The following is a 15951-nucleotide window of genomic DNA, read 5'->3' on the forward strand; positions in this document are numbered from 1 at the left end:
TTCTAATCAATAAAAAGAACTCAAAACTTGTGGTACACACGGGTTGAATATTAGTTTCTATAATAATGTATTATACGAAGAGATATTGTAATGTTTATGACAGTAAAAATAATATTATTGTATTATATCGATAAAAAAATTTCTGAGGTTACTATAACTATAGTATTATAATTATATAATCTTATAAGTAAAATTAGTTTATAGTTGCTAAAAAAATCTTTTACCAAAAACAAAAGGTCTATTCATTCTCTATTTTTAATCATAAAATTTAAATAAAAGTGTTAAAAATAATTATAAAAAATTGTTAGAAAAAGACGTTGATTCTCTCGAAAAGTGTGCGAGTGTGTTATATGTGGAGCCACGTCAGGAAGGTTATCCATTCTAATTATAGAATATGATTAGACTAAGCATATGTGGCGCTACGCTAATAACCATTATTTATAACTTAAAGGATATTTGTACATATAACGAAATTGTTTATAACTTTTATAGATTCTTTTAAATAAATATAATGTGTATAAGTATTTTTTTTTAAGTTGGTACTTAGTAGAAAATATTAGTTATATTTAAAGAATCAATTTGAATCATAAATTTATATTTTTATTAAAATAATATTTACTTCATATATAATAATATAATAATAAATAATAGCACATATACATAATAACTAATACATCAAAATAACAAAATTTAGTTATAATATATGATTAAAATAGATGTAGATTTGAATTATTTATAATAAAGAGATTTAAAAACTTTTATTGGATCACTTTTTTAATAATTCTATTGGAGATATTTATTAGAGTATGTAAAAATAATTCATATTTTTAAATGTATGATAATTTAATAAAAAATGTTGAATTTTTTAAATAAGTACAGCCAACAGACATTAGTATCATCATCCAATTGATGAATTTTTTTAAACATACCAATAAGAATTTAATTCTAAGTGCATGCACAAATAATATTTTATCTGAGAAATTTAAACTACTTTCCTTTAATAGACACATTGAAAATTTGAGAAATTGTCTGCCACTAATAATTGTCTCACCCTAATCTTATACTACTATATTTTATTCTATTATTACGTATTCTTCTAGGCTTATTATTAGATGTTATATTAATTTCGTTTCTGGTAATACATGTTTATTGTTGGTTAAACAAACTTTTATATATAATAAAAATTAAATACAGATTTCTCGCAATATAAACAATTTTCATGAATGTAAAAGTTACTTATAACTCATCTTCCTGATAGCCTTCTTATCATCATGATCCAGAATATGATAAATAATAGTAATCTTATCTACTTTGCATAAATAATAAATAAAAATTATGTGAATTTTTTCATAATTTTAGAATTATACCTAATTTCAAGGACTAGATTTGTTATTTTAAACATTTTGTCTTATTATATTTTATTCACAAAAAGACAAACTTATGTTCTTTAATCCAACTTTTTTTAAACTAATGCTTCTTCATCCCATAGTCCATTATTGCATTAGATTATTAACATCTCTCACATTATTTGTTTCAATTTAAGTAGAATTTGATGTTTCAAGGATAGAAGTGTTTTTATTTCTCTTGTAGTTTCAATGAAAGAATGTCTACTATACCAAAATAAATGTAAAAAAAATAAAAATAAAGGATTAAAAAGGAAAAACAAGATAGAAAGATTGTGTATAGATGAAGATGATGATAGTACATGATAGACTAAACTCCTCATATTTATATTTTTAAAATTATTTTCTTATCATAAGATTTGTCACATTTATTTATTTATTATTTTCCCCGCGGAATTCATACCATAGTCACGATTAGGGTCTAATTATTCTATTATAAAATCTTATTCTCCGCGAGTTCTTCCTTCCCTCGTACCTCAACTTCATTGTTCTGCTTCCTTCCTTCATCCTTCCTTCATCCTTCTGTCTCTACCCTTCAACCTCACTTTTCTTCTTTTCTATCAACCTTTCGACGCCTTGTAATTCTAATTGCACCCTCCAAAACTTCCCTTCTCGTCTCACCTGTAAGTATTCAAACTCCTCCCTTTCTCTCTTTCTCTTTTTCTGTATACCATATGAAAACATGGGTCATGCACTTTCGTTTTTATTTTCCTTTACTCACCTTATTTATGTGTTCTTGGCCTCTTGTGCACATCTGGGTGTTGAAATTTTCCATCAAAAATGTTTCTTTTTTCATGTTTTTGTTGTTGTTGTTGTGGGAACTGCTTGGTCTTCAATGGATGCGCTTTAACTTTGCGCAAGGAAACTTATGAAGTAACTATCAATACTGTGCGATGATGATTGAGATCCTGATTTATATGTTTCTAATAGATTGAAACAAATACCACGGTCTCTTGCTTTTCATGTTCAACACGCCACTGTACTCCACTGTTCATTGATGGCTAAATTTTGTTTTCTCTCGTGGCAGATCTAGAGATAAATTTGTTTTGGGTGTGTTTGATTTTTATTTTTTGAGAACTGATTTTAGTTCCTACACAAAATTGATGCTGTAGGAAATTGTTTTAGAAAATAGTTTTTAAAACCAGAAAGCGAGAAGGAAATCTTACAGAATTTTCTTGTTCCTGCAAAAAGTGATTTGGTGATGGATGGTGGATATCAGAAACTTTTTTTTTTCCTTCAGAGTACATGATATGCATAATACAGGACATCCCTGACATAGGTTTCTCTGTCTTTTTGACCTTCTTTTGCTTTGAGAGATATTTTTCTATCGAATTGCTTCTTTCAATTGGAAGAACCTTTTCTGTTAGCCTAACGATAATTATCTCTTATATAATGTAATTAGGATAATAAGAAAATTGCATTGACTATTAGCGAAAGTAATGTCTATTGAAACATAACTAGTCTTTGATTATGTAAAGAATAAAGGATTAATTTCAGCTGATAAAGATATTTATATAATATATTTAGTATCTAACAGTATTATGAACCTATCGTCTTGGAAAGAGAATATCTGTGGGGAAAATTCTTGAAATTAGTTTATTTAAGTAGATCGGCGAGTTCTGCCTGCTATTGTTTCAATCTGTCAAATAAAGAAAAAATGAAGTACTGATATGTTTATTTTCTGTAGCTGTAATTTTTCTGGCAATCATTGACCACAAGTGATTGTAGATTTGAAATCATTATCACCATAACCTCTTTATTTTCCAGGAACAGAGATTAAGTGGAGTAATTTTAAAAGGATTTGGATAATGTGATATGGTTAGATAGAGAGAGAAATGCAAATTTTGACAATATAATTATGAGTGCATAATAACAAATCATGATGAGTTCTTATTTGATAAAAATATTAAGGTTGTGTGCTTCTTTCTCCGACATAACCATGATATGTTATTTAATCTAACGAGAAATTGCAAATCGATTTTCAACTACTTTGAGGAAATAAAATAGAATAATTATGGTCGCACCGCACCACAGACTTTGTATTCAAAGTAGGGTCTGTGATGATAGATTATTCTCCAATTTTCATATTATATATTTTTTTCCATCATAAAGTCTACTTAAAGGTGGCTGGAGAGTTGAATCAGTTGGTTCTTACCAAATTTAGCATTTGAATCATTTAAAATATTTTAATTTTAATTTTAGTTTTCAAAATATTATTCTTTAAGCATAAATATTTGGTAGCTAAGAGGGGTTTGTCATCCATAACTTTGAACTTGTCAACTCTAGCCAAAGTCGACCACACCCTCACCAACTAAGTAAAGCCTTGATGAAAATAATCATCACCCTTTATAGAAAGGTAGTTTCCAAAAATCTGTGAATGATGTTGCTACTCTAATATTATCCTGTAAACCTTTTGATTTGATCTGAAGACTTTTTTTTTTTATATATATACTAGTTATTTTTTATGGAAACTTAAAACTAAAATTGTTAACCAAGTGACCATATTTCTCCTAATCATAGATGATGTAAACACTGCATTTCATTTGGTTGGTTGACATTTCTGACTTCAACCTTTAGTTTTGAGTGTTTTCTAAAAATTTAAACTCTCACATCATGACAAAACTTCATTTAACTGTGGACCAATCTGTAATAACATGAGGCACTCAACTCACAAGATGTGGTTGTGCATTTCAGGTTCAGTTACCTGTGAAAGTAAACATTGGAAAACTGAAGGGAAAAAATGGCCTTAGATAACTTGGAGGAGGTTGTGCCCCAAAACGAAAAGTGGAAATCTTCCAATGAAGTCATTGCAGATTCTGATATAAACGCCTCGAGTGGCTTTGACTGCAACATCTGCCTTGAGTGTGTGCAAGAACCAGTGGTCACACTCTGTGGTCATCTTTATTGCTGGCCATGCATATACAAATGGCTTCATTTTCAACGTACCTCTTTTGACAGTGAAGAGCAACAGAATCCACAATGTCCAGTTTGCAAATCAGAAGTTTCTCAATCCTCCCTTGTTCCATTATATGGCCGTGGCCTTACCACAAGACCTTCTAAGGGGAAAACACATCAAGTTGGGAATGTCATACCACAAAGACCTCATGGTCCCAGATCATTGAGTACCAGCAGGGTTTCCCAACCTATTTCTCAAAGTTATCATGATCCCTATAGTAATCCTTATTATACTCAGCAATTCAACTCAGTTCCAAACGGTTATACCTCACCGATGCTCAGAACAAGTGGTTCACTGGACAACTCATTTGGAATCTTTGGTGAGATGATATATGCAAGGGTGTTTGGTAACCAGGTGACAAACATGCATCCATATGCTAATTCGTACAATCTTTCTGGGATCAGTAACCCAAGGATGAGAAGACATTTAATGCATGTTGATAAATCACTCAGCAGAATAAGTTGTTTCCTCCTATGCTGCCTAGTTTTGTGTCTCCTTTTATTCTGATTGATACTTCCTTTTTATCTTTAGTTATAGCACATCCTTGCATAGAATACAACAGCCTATTGATCCAGATGTATTCTATGCTAGAGAAGTCGCAAATTAATGCTGAGTTATGTGTAATTATTTATTACCATTCTCTCTAGTAGTTATATATGAAATGAACAATGATATTCTTACGTGATTTATCACTACCTTCTTGTACAACACTTTTTATTGTTTCTGCATGTCTCTTCATCACATTGTTGATTTCTATCTTTTGTTATCCCAATTTTTTCCTATCTGTAGTATTTGTCATAAGTTTTTGGGGAGTAGAATTAACACTGGAGAAACAAAGGTAGTATACCTTTGTGATTTTTTACCTTGACTACACCAGCCCAATCCACTGAGTTGGCCTACCTGGTAAAAAAAACACTGACAGTCAAATAGAAAGTGAAGTAAGTGAGTGATTAACCATATATGGTTTATTTTTTTAATCAAACTGTTTTTCACACATCTCTAATCCAATCCAATTTATTTTAATTTATTTTAAAACATCCTCATAAACTAGTCATATCAGTTGTGAAATTTCACATTTATGACATTTACAGTTACTTTGTCAAATTTCTCACTAATTTTAAGTATTAATAGTCATTTGTAAGATTCTCAACCCCTTATCACTGACCTCCATCATGCCTAAAGAGAGAATCACTTTGAGAGAACTTCCAAGCTCTGTTGATATCAAAGTCATTAATCTCTGACCAGTTCACTTGGTATTCTACTTTTAGCCTTTAAACATGTTCAAAACCAACTACCAATACTTCTACCGTAGTTTTAGCCTTTATACTTGTTGAAAACCATCCAATAATACTTCTACATAAAGAAAGGACTAATGGGAGGATTCGTGATAGGAATCACTTATTGATAGAGGCAAGCATAGGATGCATATGGCCTTGGAAGTCATACCTTATCTATTGCTTTGGAGAAAGTGGTCCATGCAACAAAATGCCACATAAGTTGTTCTAATCTTACAAGTTTTGGCTTCTCTAAGTAGATGAGTGACTATACAAGGCCTAGGAGTCTAGGACATTCAACTATACAAAAATCTCTGACAAAATGGTAACTATATGATGCCAATGCATGGAGTTGTAAAATGGTAAATGGTGGGAAAATGTTGTCACATCATCATAAAAGACTTAATGTATATGGCATGCTCTTTCTTTACGTTATTCTTGTTCAATTTCATGACCCTGAAATGAAAATGACTACTAGTAATGGGGGCACAACATCTAGTGTTCACAAAAGATCGATTTAGTGATAATGAAAGTGACTTATGGTCCCAGCAGTTGTTTGAAGCGAAATTGCCACTCCGTTCCTGTCCTTATCCTTCGTCATTTAGAAGGCTGAATTCAAATTCGATTCACTGTCATGCCAGCAATGATTTTCCACGTGAAACACAGATTTGAAGAGGTTTGCAGATAGGAATTCACCAATAATATTCAAAAAAATGGTAAATGAAATGGGAGTTGTGAGGACTCTCAAATGCTTTTTCATGAAAAACAAATTCTTTATACGCAGAGCATATAAAGTAAAATAGTTCTAATGTTTTTGAAATATGAAGTCGTCAATTAGTATTGGTATGAAAAAGAGATTAAAAATATAGTTTGTTTTGGGTGTGAAATCCAGATCAATTATTTGTTGTCGTATGAGTTACTAGTGGTCTAAATGTGGTCTAAATGTTTGTTCTTTTACTATGTTTGTTGGATGTTAAAATCATTAAAAATTTTACAGTATAAGCTATTAATGTATATTATATATTATTTTTTACTTTTTTTTTTTACTTCACAAATATGTATTTATAAATTTAGGATAGAAACAATTTAATTACGATTCAATTGTTAATAATCGTACTGTCTTAAATTGATTTTATAGGTGGACTCTTTGACTTGTTGATCATAGCTTTAAGTTTCAATAATAGTGTGTTGTTATATTTAGGCTTAATACCCTATTTTGTCTCCAGTTTCGCTCGACAATGTCAAATTAGTCCATCCTTTAAAACGTGCGTCAATTACGTCCCTACTTAATAAAATTTATATCAATGAAATTTCTTCCGTTAAATCCGTACAAACGGCGTTAATAGAAGAGAGAGAAAAATAGTTAACGTGGTTTGTACGGATTTAACGGAAGGGTTTTCATTGATATAAATTTTATTAAGTAGGGACGTAATTGACGCACGTTTAAAATGATGGACTAATTTGACATTGTGAAACGAAACTAGGGACAAAATAGGGTATTAAGCCTTATATTTATAAAATGAATGATTCGTTTGGACTGTCCAAGTCAAGATTAACTGGATAGTCGTTCAATACATAATTCATGGAACATGGTCAAATTGTTTTTCAATTATTGATCACTAAATGATTAATTTTTTCTAGGAAGTATTTTATGATATCTTTTTAATGAGATCTCTTTTTCTAGATTAGGGTTTTTTCCTTCGAACGACTTTAACATGAGATGTTTGAAGAAATTGAATCCATTAGCACTTAGAATTTGGATTTGTTGAATTCCTTCTTTCAATTAAACCCTAACCAATTATGCTTATTAGCCAACACACCCAAATTTGCATATTTACACGGTTGGATTTTTTAAATACTTAATTGAGGCTTAATAATTGTTAAGAAAATTTCTGTTGTTTGACTTTTGTTACAGTAGCACGACTTTACTGTTATTTGTATTTTTTCATTTTCAACGTGGAAGATCACGTATATCGGAGATGAAAAATATTCTTTATTAAAAATTTAATTAAAAATACTCAAATGTATACAATAGTTAAAACTTAATTAAATTATTATTTTATTATACTATTTTGCTTTGATAAATATAAATATAATATTTTATTAATTTAAATTTTACATGCTTATCTAAATAAAAAGATATGCATTATTATTTTATATTTAATATATTATTTATAATTTTTATAAAAATATTACTGGAGAAACAGATGTCCTATCTTAAGCGATCGTGAGACCATATAGCACCTAACATTGTGAATTATAAATGAATATATTTAATAGTAACCTACCGTAACCGTTCACCGGTTTTTTTATAATATCATTTACTGAATATTGAATTTTTCTCTTTTTTGGCTGTTTTTTTTTTGTCAAATTCTGTTATCTTCTGTTTGCTATGAAAAATTTAATTAGACTCTCAATTTTTATTTGATTCAGTTCATTTTTTTCAAAAATTCAATTAAGTTCTTTTCCGTTAGATTAACATTTATATATCACACATCACATTGTAGTACTTTTACTTTTCTTAAAATTTTTAATTTTTTTTAAAATTGTTGTGTCAGGTCAATGTTACGTCACATGAAATGTGTACCTACATAGTCATACGTGAATATTAGTGTCACGTGATAAAATTTTATATTCAATTTAATTATTAATTTGAAATTTTAACTCAATTTATTCTATTTTTTTAATGGAGTAATTTAATCTTTTTCTAAAATGGAACAAAATTATTATTTATGTATAATTACAACTTATTTATGAAATCACAGAAAAATATTAGAGGAGTGAATAATGAATTTAATTTTTTTTTGCAAAACATCTAATAGATTGCTAAAGATATATAATTTTATTAAGATGTTTAGATGCTTGTCTTCATGAAAAGCGCAAATGAAAAAAGTTTCAAAGAGCAAAGCAATAAAACACAAATTTTATATTGATTCACTCACTTTAAATTACGTCCAATTTTTCCTTAAGAATTCTTAAGGTTTCACTAATCTTGAAGAATATTTCACAGAGTTTTACCTTTTCAGGTTTACAACAAGTATTCTCACCAATCTTGGTTCACCTAGTCAACATGACTGATTCGAGTTTAACCACTCTCGGCATACAATTATTCTGGTTCAATCCTAGATAACACGTATAGACTATTTAACTTATAACTGAGCTAAATATAGATTAATAACAAGTGTTTTAATTTCCTTGAGAATGTACAACACAACTAGTGTTATGAGCAAATATAGATTAATAACTCAGAAAGAGAGGATATAAAACAATACAAAAAAATATGAGATTTTGCTAAGGATTCTTTCTTAGAAAATTTAGCTTCAGATGATGAGCACATTAAGCTTGTTTAAGCATTCACGAGTTCACTATAGTATCCTTTTTATCTTTTCTTCAAGCTTCCTTCTATTTATAGATTTTTTTGAGAGGTTGACTTTATGTAGAGTTGGTAGACTTTATAGGTGAGAAGTCAGACTAAAGTCAGACTCAAGTCTACTTTGCAGAGGTATAGTGCTTTGTCATAACTTTTAACAAAACATACATGCATTATCAAGAATAAGGTATACAAGCATCGAAGCTTTTTATCGAACATGCATTAAATATTTTGAATGTTGACAAGCGTTAGGTTATATTGCGTGTTCAAAACATGTTATCATTTGTCATTTCGTTAATAAATGCATCGTTTAATAAAGCATTCAACATATATGATCTTTAGGTGGTGTAAAACATTAGATGCTATATTAAGAGCTATTTGAGATATGCAGCGTTTAGCGGTCTTTTGTTACATGGTACATTTCATAAGACACTTTGCTTAAATTAACAGTATTTTAAATAAAACATACTTTAAGCTTTAGTGTTGTCATGAGATAGACGCTTCTATTCACAAAATGCTTGCTTGTAAGACATTGTTTGTTTAGGTGTTTATATGTTTTTTTGTAAAAATGTTGTTTGTTACTCGTATCGTTTATTAGATGATTCATTAAGAAAGACACTTCCTTTTATTAGACGTTGTTCATAAGGCTTTATCCATCCCACAATATCATCTAGAAAACATCATTATAAACTTATTTTTGTTATAAAAGATGTTCCAAAATATTTTTCTCTTAGATGCTATTTAAAATAACTTTTCGTATAGAGCTCCGTTTAATATTTTTTTGTTAAACTTCAAAATATAAGTTGTTAGATGATTTAATATCTAGACGATTTGTCTTAATAATATATATATCTTAAAATAATTGTTTACATTTCTATTTTTTTTTAATATTAAAAATGTAAATATAAAATAATACTTGTTATTTTTAAATTTTAATATTTGAAATAATTTAAAGAAATGTACTTTCTTTAATTAGCTTAGTTATAAATTTAATGTGACAAATACAATTACATTTTTAACTTATTATATTTTACATCTTTATTAGCTTATCTAAAAATTAAAGTATACTTTACATTTATATTTTTAATATTTTAAAAAAATTGTAAGTTCAAAATAGAGATTTTTTAAAATAAAAATATAAAAATAAAACTAATTTGAATATTTAGACGAAGTAATTTGATATATAAATTCTAATAAATTATTTTAATATATATATATATATATATATATATATATTATAATTAAATTTAATTCTTAATTTGATCTTTTCAATAGAAACTAAACTGTTCTATTTAAAAATAAATAAAATTAAATTGATTCAAAATTTTAAATTAAGAATTAAATTGAATACATAACACTGTCATGTGATACAACATTATCCTGACACGTAACATGCTCATCTATAATGTTAACACCATTTAAAGAGAATTATTTAATTGGATCATTTAAAAAATTAAAAAATTAAATTGAACTAAATAAAAAATAGGAGTTTAATTAAATTTTCCATACGAATTAGAGAGAAAAAAAAGATTTTCTTTTATTCACTTTCTTTGTTCTTAAAAAACATAATGTTACTATTAAATGAAAAAAAGAAAGAGCTTCTCTCACGGAGCTTATCCTCCATCTTTAAAACGAACAAGTCTTTTCAACTTGGTATGATTTTTAAATTTTAATTTAAGCTGTGCTAATTTTGGGACAACTTTTTTAAAGTAAAATTATATTAAAGTGACGAAACTTCTTCATTTTTAAAATTGCACCATTTCAATAATTTTTTTTAAAAAAAAAAAACCCATTTAGGTGCTTTAACATATGACATTATTCTCTAACTAGGTAACTAAAGGATACATCAAATTCATGGCATAACCTTTTCCCATGATAATTTATTATAATAATTTATTATAGTCTTTAGGTGTGGCCGGCTTTTGCCCATAAAGAACCATACTCTACACAAGACTAATAAGGCCTCTTGGTAAAGCTATTTTTGAACACCTTTTTTATCTGCATGTTTCCACATTTCGAATTCTAAAAACATATTCGGAATTAGGTTTTTGAGCAGCAGAGTGTTACGTCTAACAGGATAGAAATATCCTTTTAAAAATTAGGAAGATCGAGATAATCATTATGAGAGTGCATGAAACAAAAGTCAAATTAAGCTACATATTAAGGAATTTCATTGTTTTTTGGGTTCAATTTGTCTTTTTTTTTACAGAAAGGTACTACTTCATTTACGAAACATAAACAAAATTAAGTTAATCAATACGCATTTCATGGATAAAGGCTATTATGGATAGCTTCTAATAAAATGGGATGCCAAACACAATCTACCTAAAACTTTTTAAACTAGTCGATATATAGGAAGTGGTCATCATTAACTTATTATATTCGTTGGGACTTTTAAACAAGTCTAAATTTATATATATTAAATAATATCGACGTATCATAATTAATTTTGACAATGTGATATTATGGTTATTATATATAATAAGTATAAGTATGTTATTATTAACTACAATGTTATTATATGTTTAAAGTAAGTATTATTTCAATGGAAATATAGTATTCTCCAATTAATACTCACTTATACTTAATATATTCATAAAAATTTTAAATTCTCTTATTAACTTTAGAGTGAAAGAGTCTTTTGTAGGTGGATCTCCCCTCTTTGAGTAGTAGGGAATTCCATTCCAACCAGTAAGAGCTCTCAAGCTATCGCTAATATATTGTCACTTTTCCACAAATTCACACTCAAGATCTCGGTAAGATCATTTAGTGTCCAATCTGAGGTCTTGGTAAAACTCTTTCCCGACATCAGATTTTCATGTTCACCGCTCGAAGTCAAGCCATGAGATGGAGTCACACCCAATGGCGACCATTTGACATCAATGTAGATGCAAATCCAACAGAACAACCAACAAGGACTGACGTTACAATACCAAGGTCAAAGCTTTGTTCAACCAACGACAAGTAGACCTTCATGAGCTCAAGAACTTTGGAGAAGCAGACTGGCCTGGAAAATGGAAAAAGACCCCGGAACTCCAAGCTAGGGCATACCTCTCCGTCTCGGCGAGACTCCAATAGAAGTCGAGATTGATCTTCTCGACACCGGAGCAGGTCAACTTGGCACAAAACGGGAGAGACTCGTGGATGCTCTCGTCCCTCCAATCGAGACTAATCTCCTCAGCATTATACTTGGAGAAAACAAAGTAGATGAGCCTAGCATTCAACAAGAGAAAGTCATCGACGCTACTGCCACTCCAACTAAGACTGATCTCATCAACGTCAAAGTTGAAGAGAATGAAGATGTAAGCCCAACACACAACGAAAGAAAGTCGTGAACGCTCCCGGTACTCCAACTGAGACCGATCTCCTCAACATTGGACTCGGTTGAGGATACATTTCTACAATAGTATTTAGCACATTTACTAATTATAAGGATATCATCTTCTTAAGGATTTAGCACAAATGTAAGGATAACATTTAACACATTTAGTTGTATCTAAATTTTGGCTTTATTTTGAGTGTGATAAATATGTAATTTATTTTTGTTTCTGTGATGGAGTTTTGTGCAAGTTTCATATATATGATGGAATAAAAAATAAATATTTTAAAAAATGCCAACGTTAAGCTTCAGTTATAACCAAAACCGAAACAGAAAAGAGTATCACTACAAAAATGTTGAATTTTACCAGGAGTTATTTTTCACATTAATTGCGGTTTTATCCCTGGTAAATATATTTTCTGAGGTTACAAAAACTGTCGGAAAAAATACCGTCGAAAAAAGTACCGTTTGTAAATAATTACGGACAGTGTTTTATTAACTATTGCTACTTGCTGGGATTTTCCAAAACCGTTGATAATTGTTAGGGTTGTCCAAAACTGCCACTACTTGTTGGGGTTTACCAGAATTGTCATTATTTGTTGGGGTTTAGCAAAATATCCTCTACTTATTGGGAATTTTCAAAACCACAGTCACTTGTTGGAGTTTTCCAAAACCCTAACATAAAGGGTTTGGCCACAGTTATAGCAACAAACGAAACAAAAAGGAGTATCACTACAAAAAATTGAATTTTACCAGGGGTTATATTTTACATTATTGATGATTGTAACCCTTAGTAAAACAGTGTCGATAAATAATTACCGATAGTTTTAATGAAGTTTTCCAAAATTGCCGCTACTTGTTGGAGTTTTCCAAAACCGCTATTACTTTTGTTTTAATTTATCAAAACTGTCGTTACTTGTTATGGTTTACCAAAACCGTCGCTATGTGTTGGAGTTTGGGTTTTACAAAAGTGTCACTAGTTATTGGGGCTCCAAAACTAATGGAAACTATAATTTTTTTTTGATATTACTGAAATATTATTATTATTATAAAAATACTTTAATATGATAAGATTTAGGTTCAAATTTTTCAAGTCTCAGTTCTGCATTGTCTTGGATCTCTGACAAACCTAAGCATCACATATGGAAAGCAATGCAAGAAGAGAAAAAAAAATACTAAATTCAAGTTGTAGTTTAACAAGAGGGAAAATGGAAAAATTTGATGTTTACCAATCAACTAAATAGGGTAGCAATGATTATTAAGGAATAGGGGTTAGGTGTAGAACTTCCCAACAGGTATAGCTTTCAGTCAACAGTGTTTATTTCACAATCTTGATTATTTCTCATCAACATTATGATTCGCAAGGGTTACAAAGTAAAAAAAAAATGTAACTCAGGAATATAATACGTTTTAAGATGGTTTGCCTAAATTGAAATGTAAGAAGGAAACAAGAGTTACTTGAATATTATAACATACCCTTAATAGATTTGGTACAAATATACAAGAAAGAAGGTGTCTGCAATCTTGATATATGTGAACATAATCCGAGATTTTGTATTGAACAACCTTTATTCGCTGCAAATGAGAACGAGAAATATGGGTAAGATAATGAGAATATAACATGAAATAGAAAATCAGTATTCACAGTGATGGTATTATAAATAGTAAATAAAATATTTAAAAGTATTGTAAAAATTCCCTAAGCATAATACAGGTTATTAATATTTTCAAAATAAAATATAGGTACTTTTATAACTCAAATATTATTCAATATTGACATCATAAATTTTATGTTTTAGACATATCCTAACCCTTAAACTATAGACACTGTTACCATGGGCTCATATAGCGGACCGATCCAAATAACCGTTGAACAATTGAACAACATGCGGGAAAAAAATTCTCAGCCGTTTGATCCAGATAATCGTTGAGCAAAATTAATATACAAATAAATGTGGTAACGACTACCATTAGACAGTTAAAGTTTGCATTAATTTCTATTAAGAGATAAATTAATTGGTCTGATTTTTTAAAATTCTATAAATAAGGGTTGATTTTTGAGGTAAAATCACGATAAAATAACTAGAAAAACAGTTCCTAAAATCGCTCATGACTTGAAGGGTTTAAGACTGAAGTCTACCATTCCACGAAGTCGACTGAGCGGTTAAGACGGAAGTCTACCGAACGGCTAATACCGAAGGCAACTGAACGGTCTAAATTGAGAGCATACAAACCGATCACACAAGTCAAATGTTAGTGTCTCGATCCTACAAAATATCTACCGAAACAGACACAATCTCCCGAAGACGGTGCATGGCTTTACTGAAAAAAAATAGAAGTATGAAAAATACATTCCTTCCATCTTAAACTAAGTTAATATCGTGTAAAAAGATAAATCAAATCATAAGGTAAATACAATTTTGCTGTTGTATACATTAAAGAAAAATTTCCTTCAGAACACCTTTTTTCCACACAATAAAATCTCACTGGAAAATATCATTAATTTCTTACATCAACCCAACGTGGAGGTACAAAAATCTGACTCAAAAAGGTCCATAAGAAATAATCCAATTCTATTCAGTTCTCATGTTTTCACTGACTAAATTGGAAATATGAACAACATCCTAAGAAGGCGGCAAAATGGGAAACGACAGATTGAACCGACTATATAATATGAATCTAAAATACGAAGAAGGAAAATGACCACCAGCAAAAAACTAGCCCTGTAACCCTTTACCTCCAGATATGAAATATCTTGCCGAAGCAAATGATAGTACATTCATCCTAGCCAAGGTTCTTGACTTCTTCCTAACTTCAGTAGTTAAACTGCTAATTTGAAAAAAATGTATAATTAATAAACAACAAAGAAAATCTTCTATAAGTCTATATAAAGATCAAATGAAAGAAGTAAGGTGTGATTCGTCTCACAGCAAATCTTATGATCATCTACTATAGGGTTCAACAACTGTGACAGATGTGATATCTCAGGTCTTCTTCGTTCTACTCAAGTCTCCTACGGTCTTCACTTTTGAGATTTTCTTCTTCAACCATTTGAATCTGCAAACGAAAAATCCTAAATTTGAATGGGACGAGGTTTCCTAAATTTTAGGGTTTTTGGAAGAGGACAGGGGATGGAAAAGGATATTGAGACAAGGTTTATGATTTTGGATTTAGGGTTTTATGGGTTGCGGAAGAAGAGAAGTTATAGTTACTAAAGATTGATTCAAATTTAGGCGACAATGGCGAAGAGAATGAATTGAGAAGAAAAGAGAGGTTCAGGTGACCATGGCAGGATAACAAGAGGATTAAGGAAGAAGTCTCAGAGGACGAAGAACAAGTGAACTGAAGAAGAAAAAACAGGGTGGGCTAGGAAGTGAAGAAGCAGAAAAAAAGTAAAGAAAAAAAGAACGGGCCAGTGAAGAAGCACCATAACAGAAATAATGATGAGCGCGGTTTAACTTTATTGCGGGAAACAAAACAGGATTTCAACACTTACCGACGGTTTCCTTTATAAACATACGGAAATTTCTTTAAGAAAAATAAAAAAGTTAAACTTAACTACAGTTTTAATAAAAATGCGAGAAATTTAAGAAGGTTCTAGAAATCACCGAAAAGAAACCCGTCCTATG

At 29.8% G+C, this 15951-nt stretch overlaps 1 protein-coding gene across 1 annotated transcript; it reads left to right on the forward strand.

Moving 5' to 3' along the window:
• Nucleotides 1-1858: 1858 nt before the first annotated feature.
• LOC124830577 (E3 ubiquitin-protein ligase RMA1H1-like) lies at nt 1859-5081 on the forward strand. The gene is made up of 2 exons (XM_047304343.2): nt 1859-2026; nt 4098-5081. Exon 2 carries the CDS (start codon nt 4144-4146, stop codon nt 4864-4866), a length of 723 nt encoding a protein of 240 aa, XP_047160299.1. The 5' UTR covers nt 1859-2026; nt 4098-4143; the 3' UTR covers nt 4867-5081.
• The last annotated feature ends 10870 nt before the right edge of the window (nt 5082-15951 follow it).

Source organism: Vigna umbellata, chromosome 6, assembly GCF_029865625.1.
Source record: "Vigna umbellata cultivar VRB3 chromosome 6, Vumbellata_1.0, whole genome shotgun sequence".
Lineage (NCBI taxonomy): Eukaryota > Viridiplantae > Streptophyta > Magnoliopsida > Fabales > Fabaceae > Vigna > Vigna umbellata.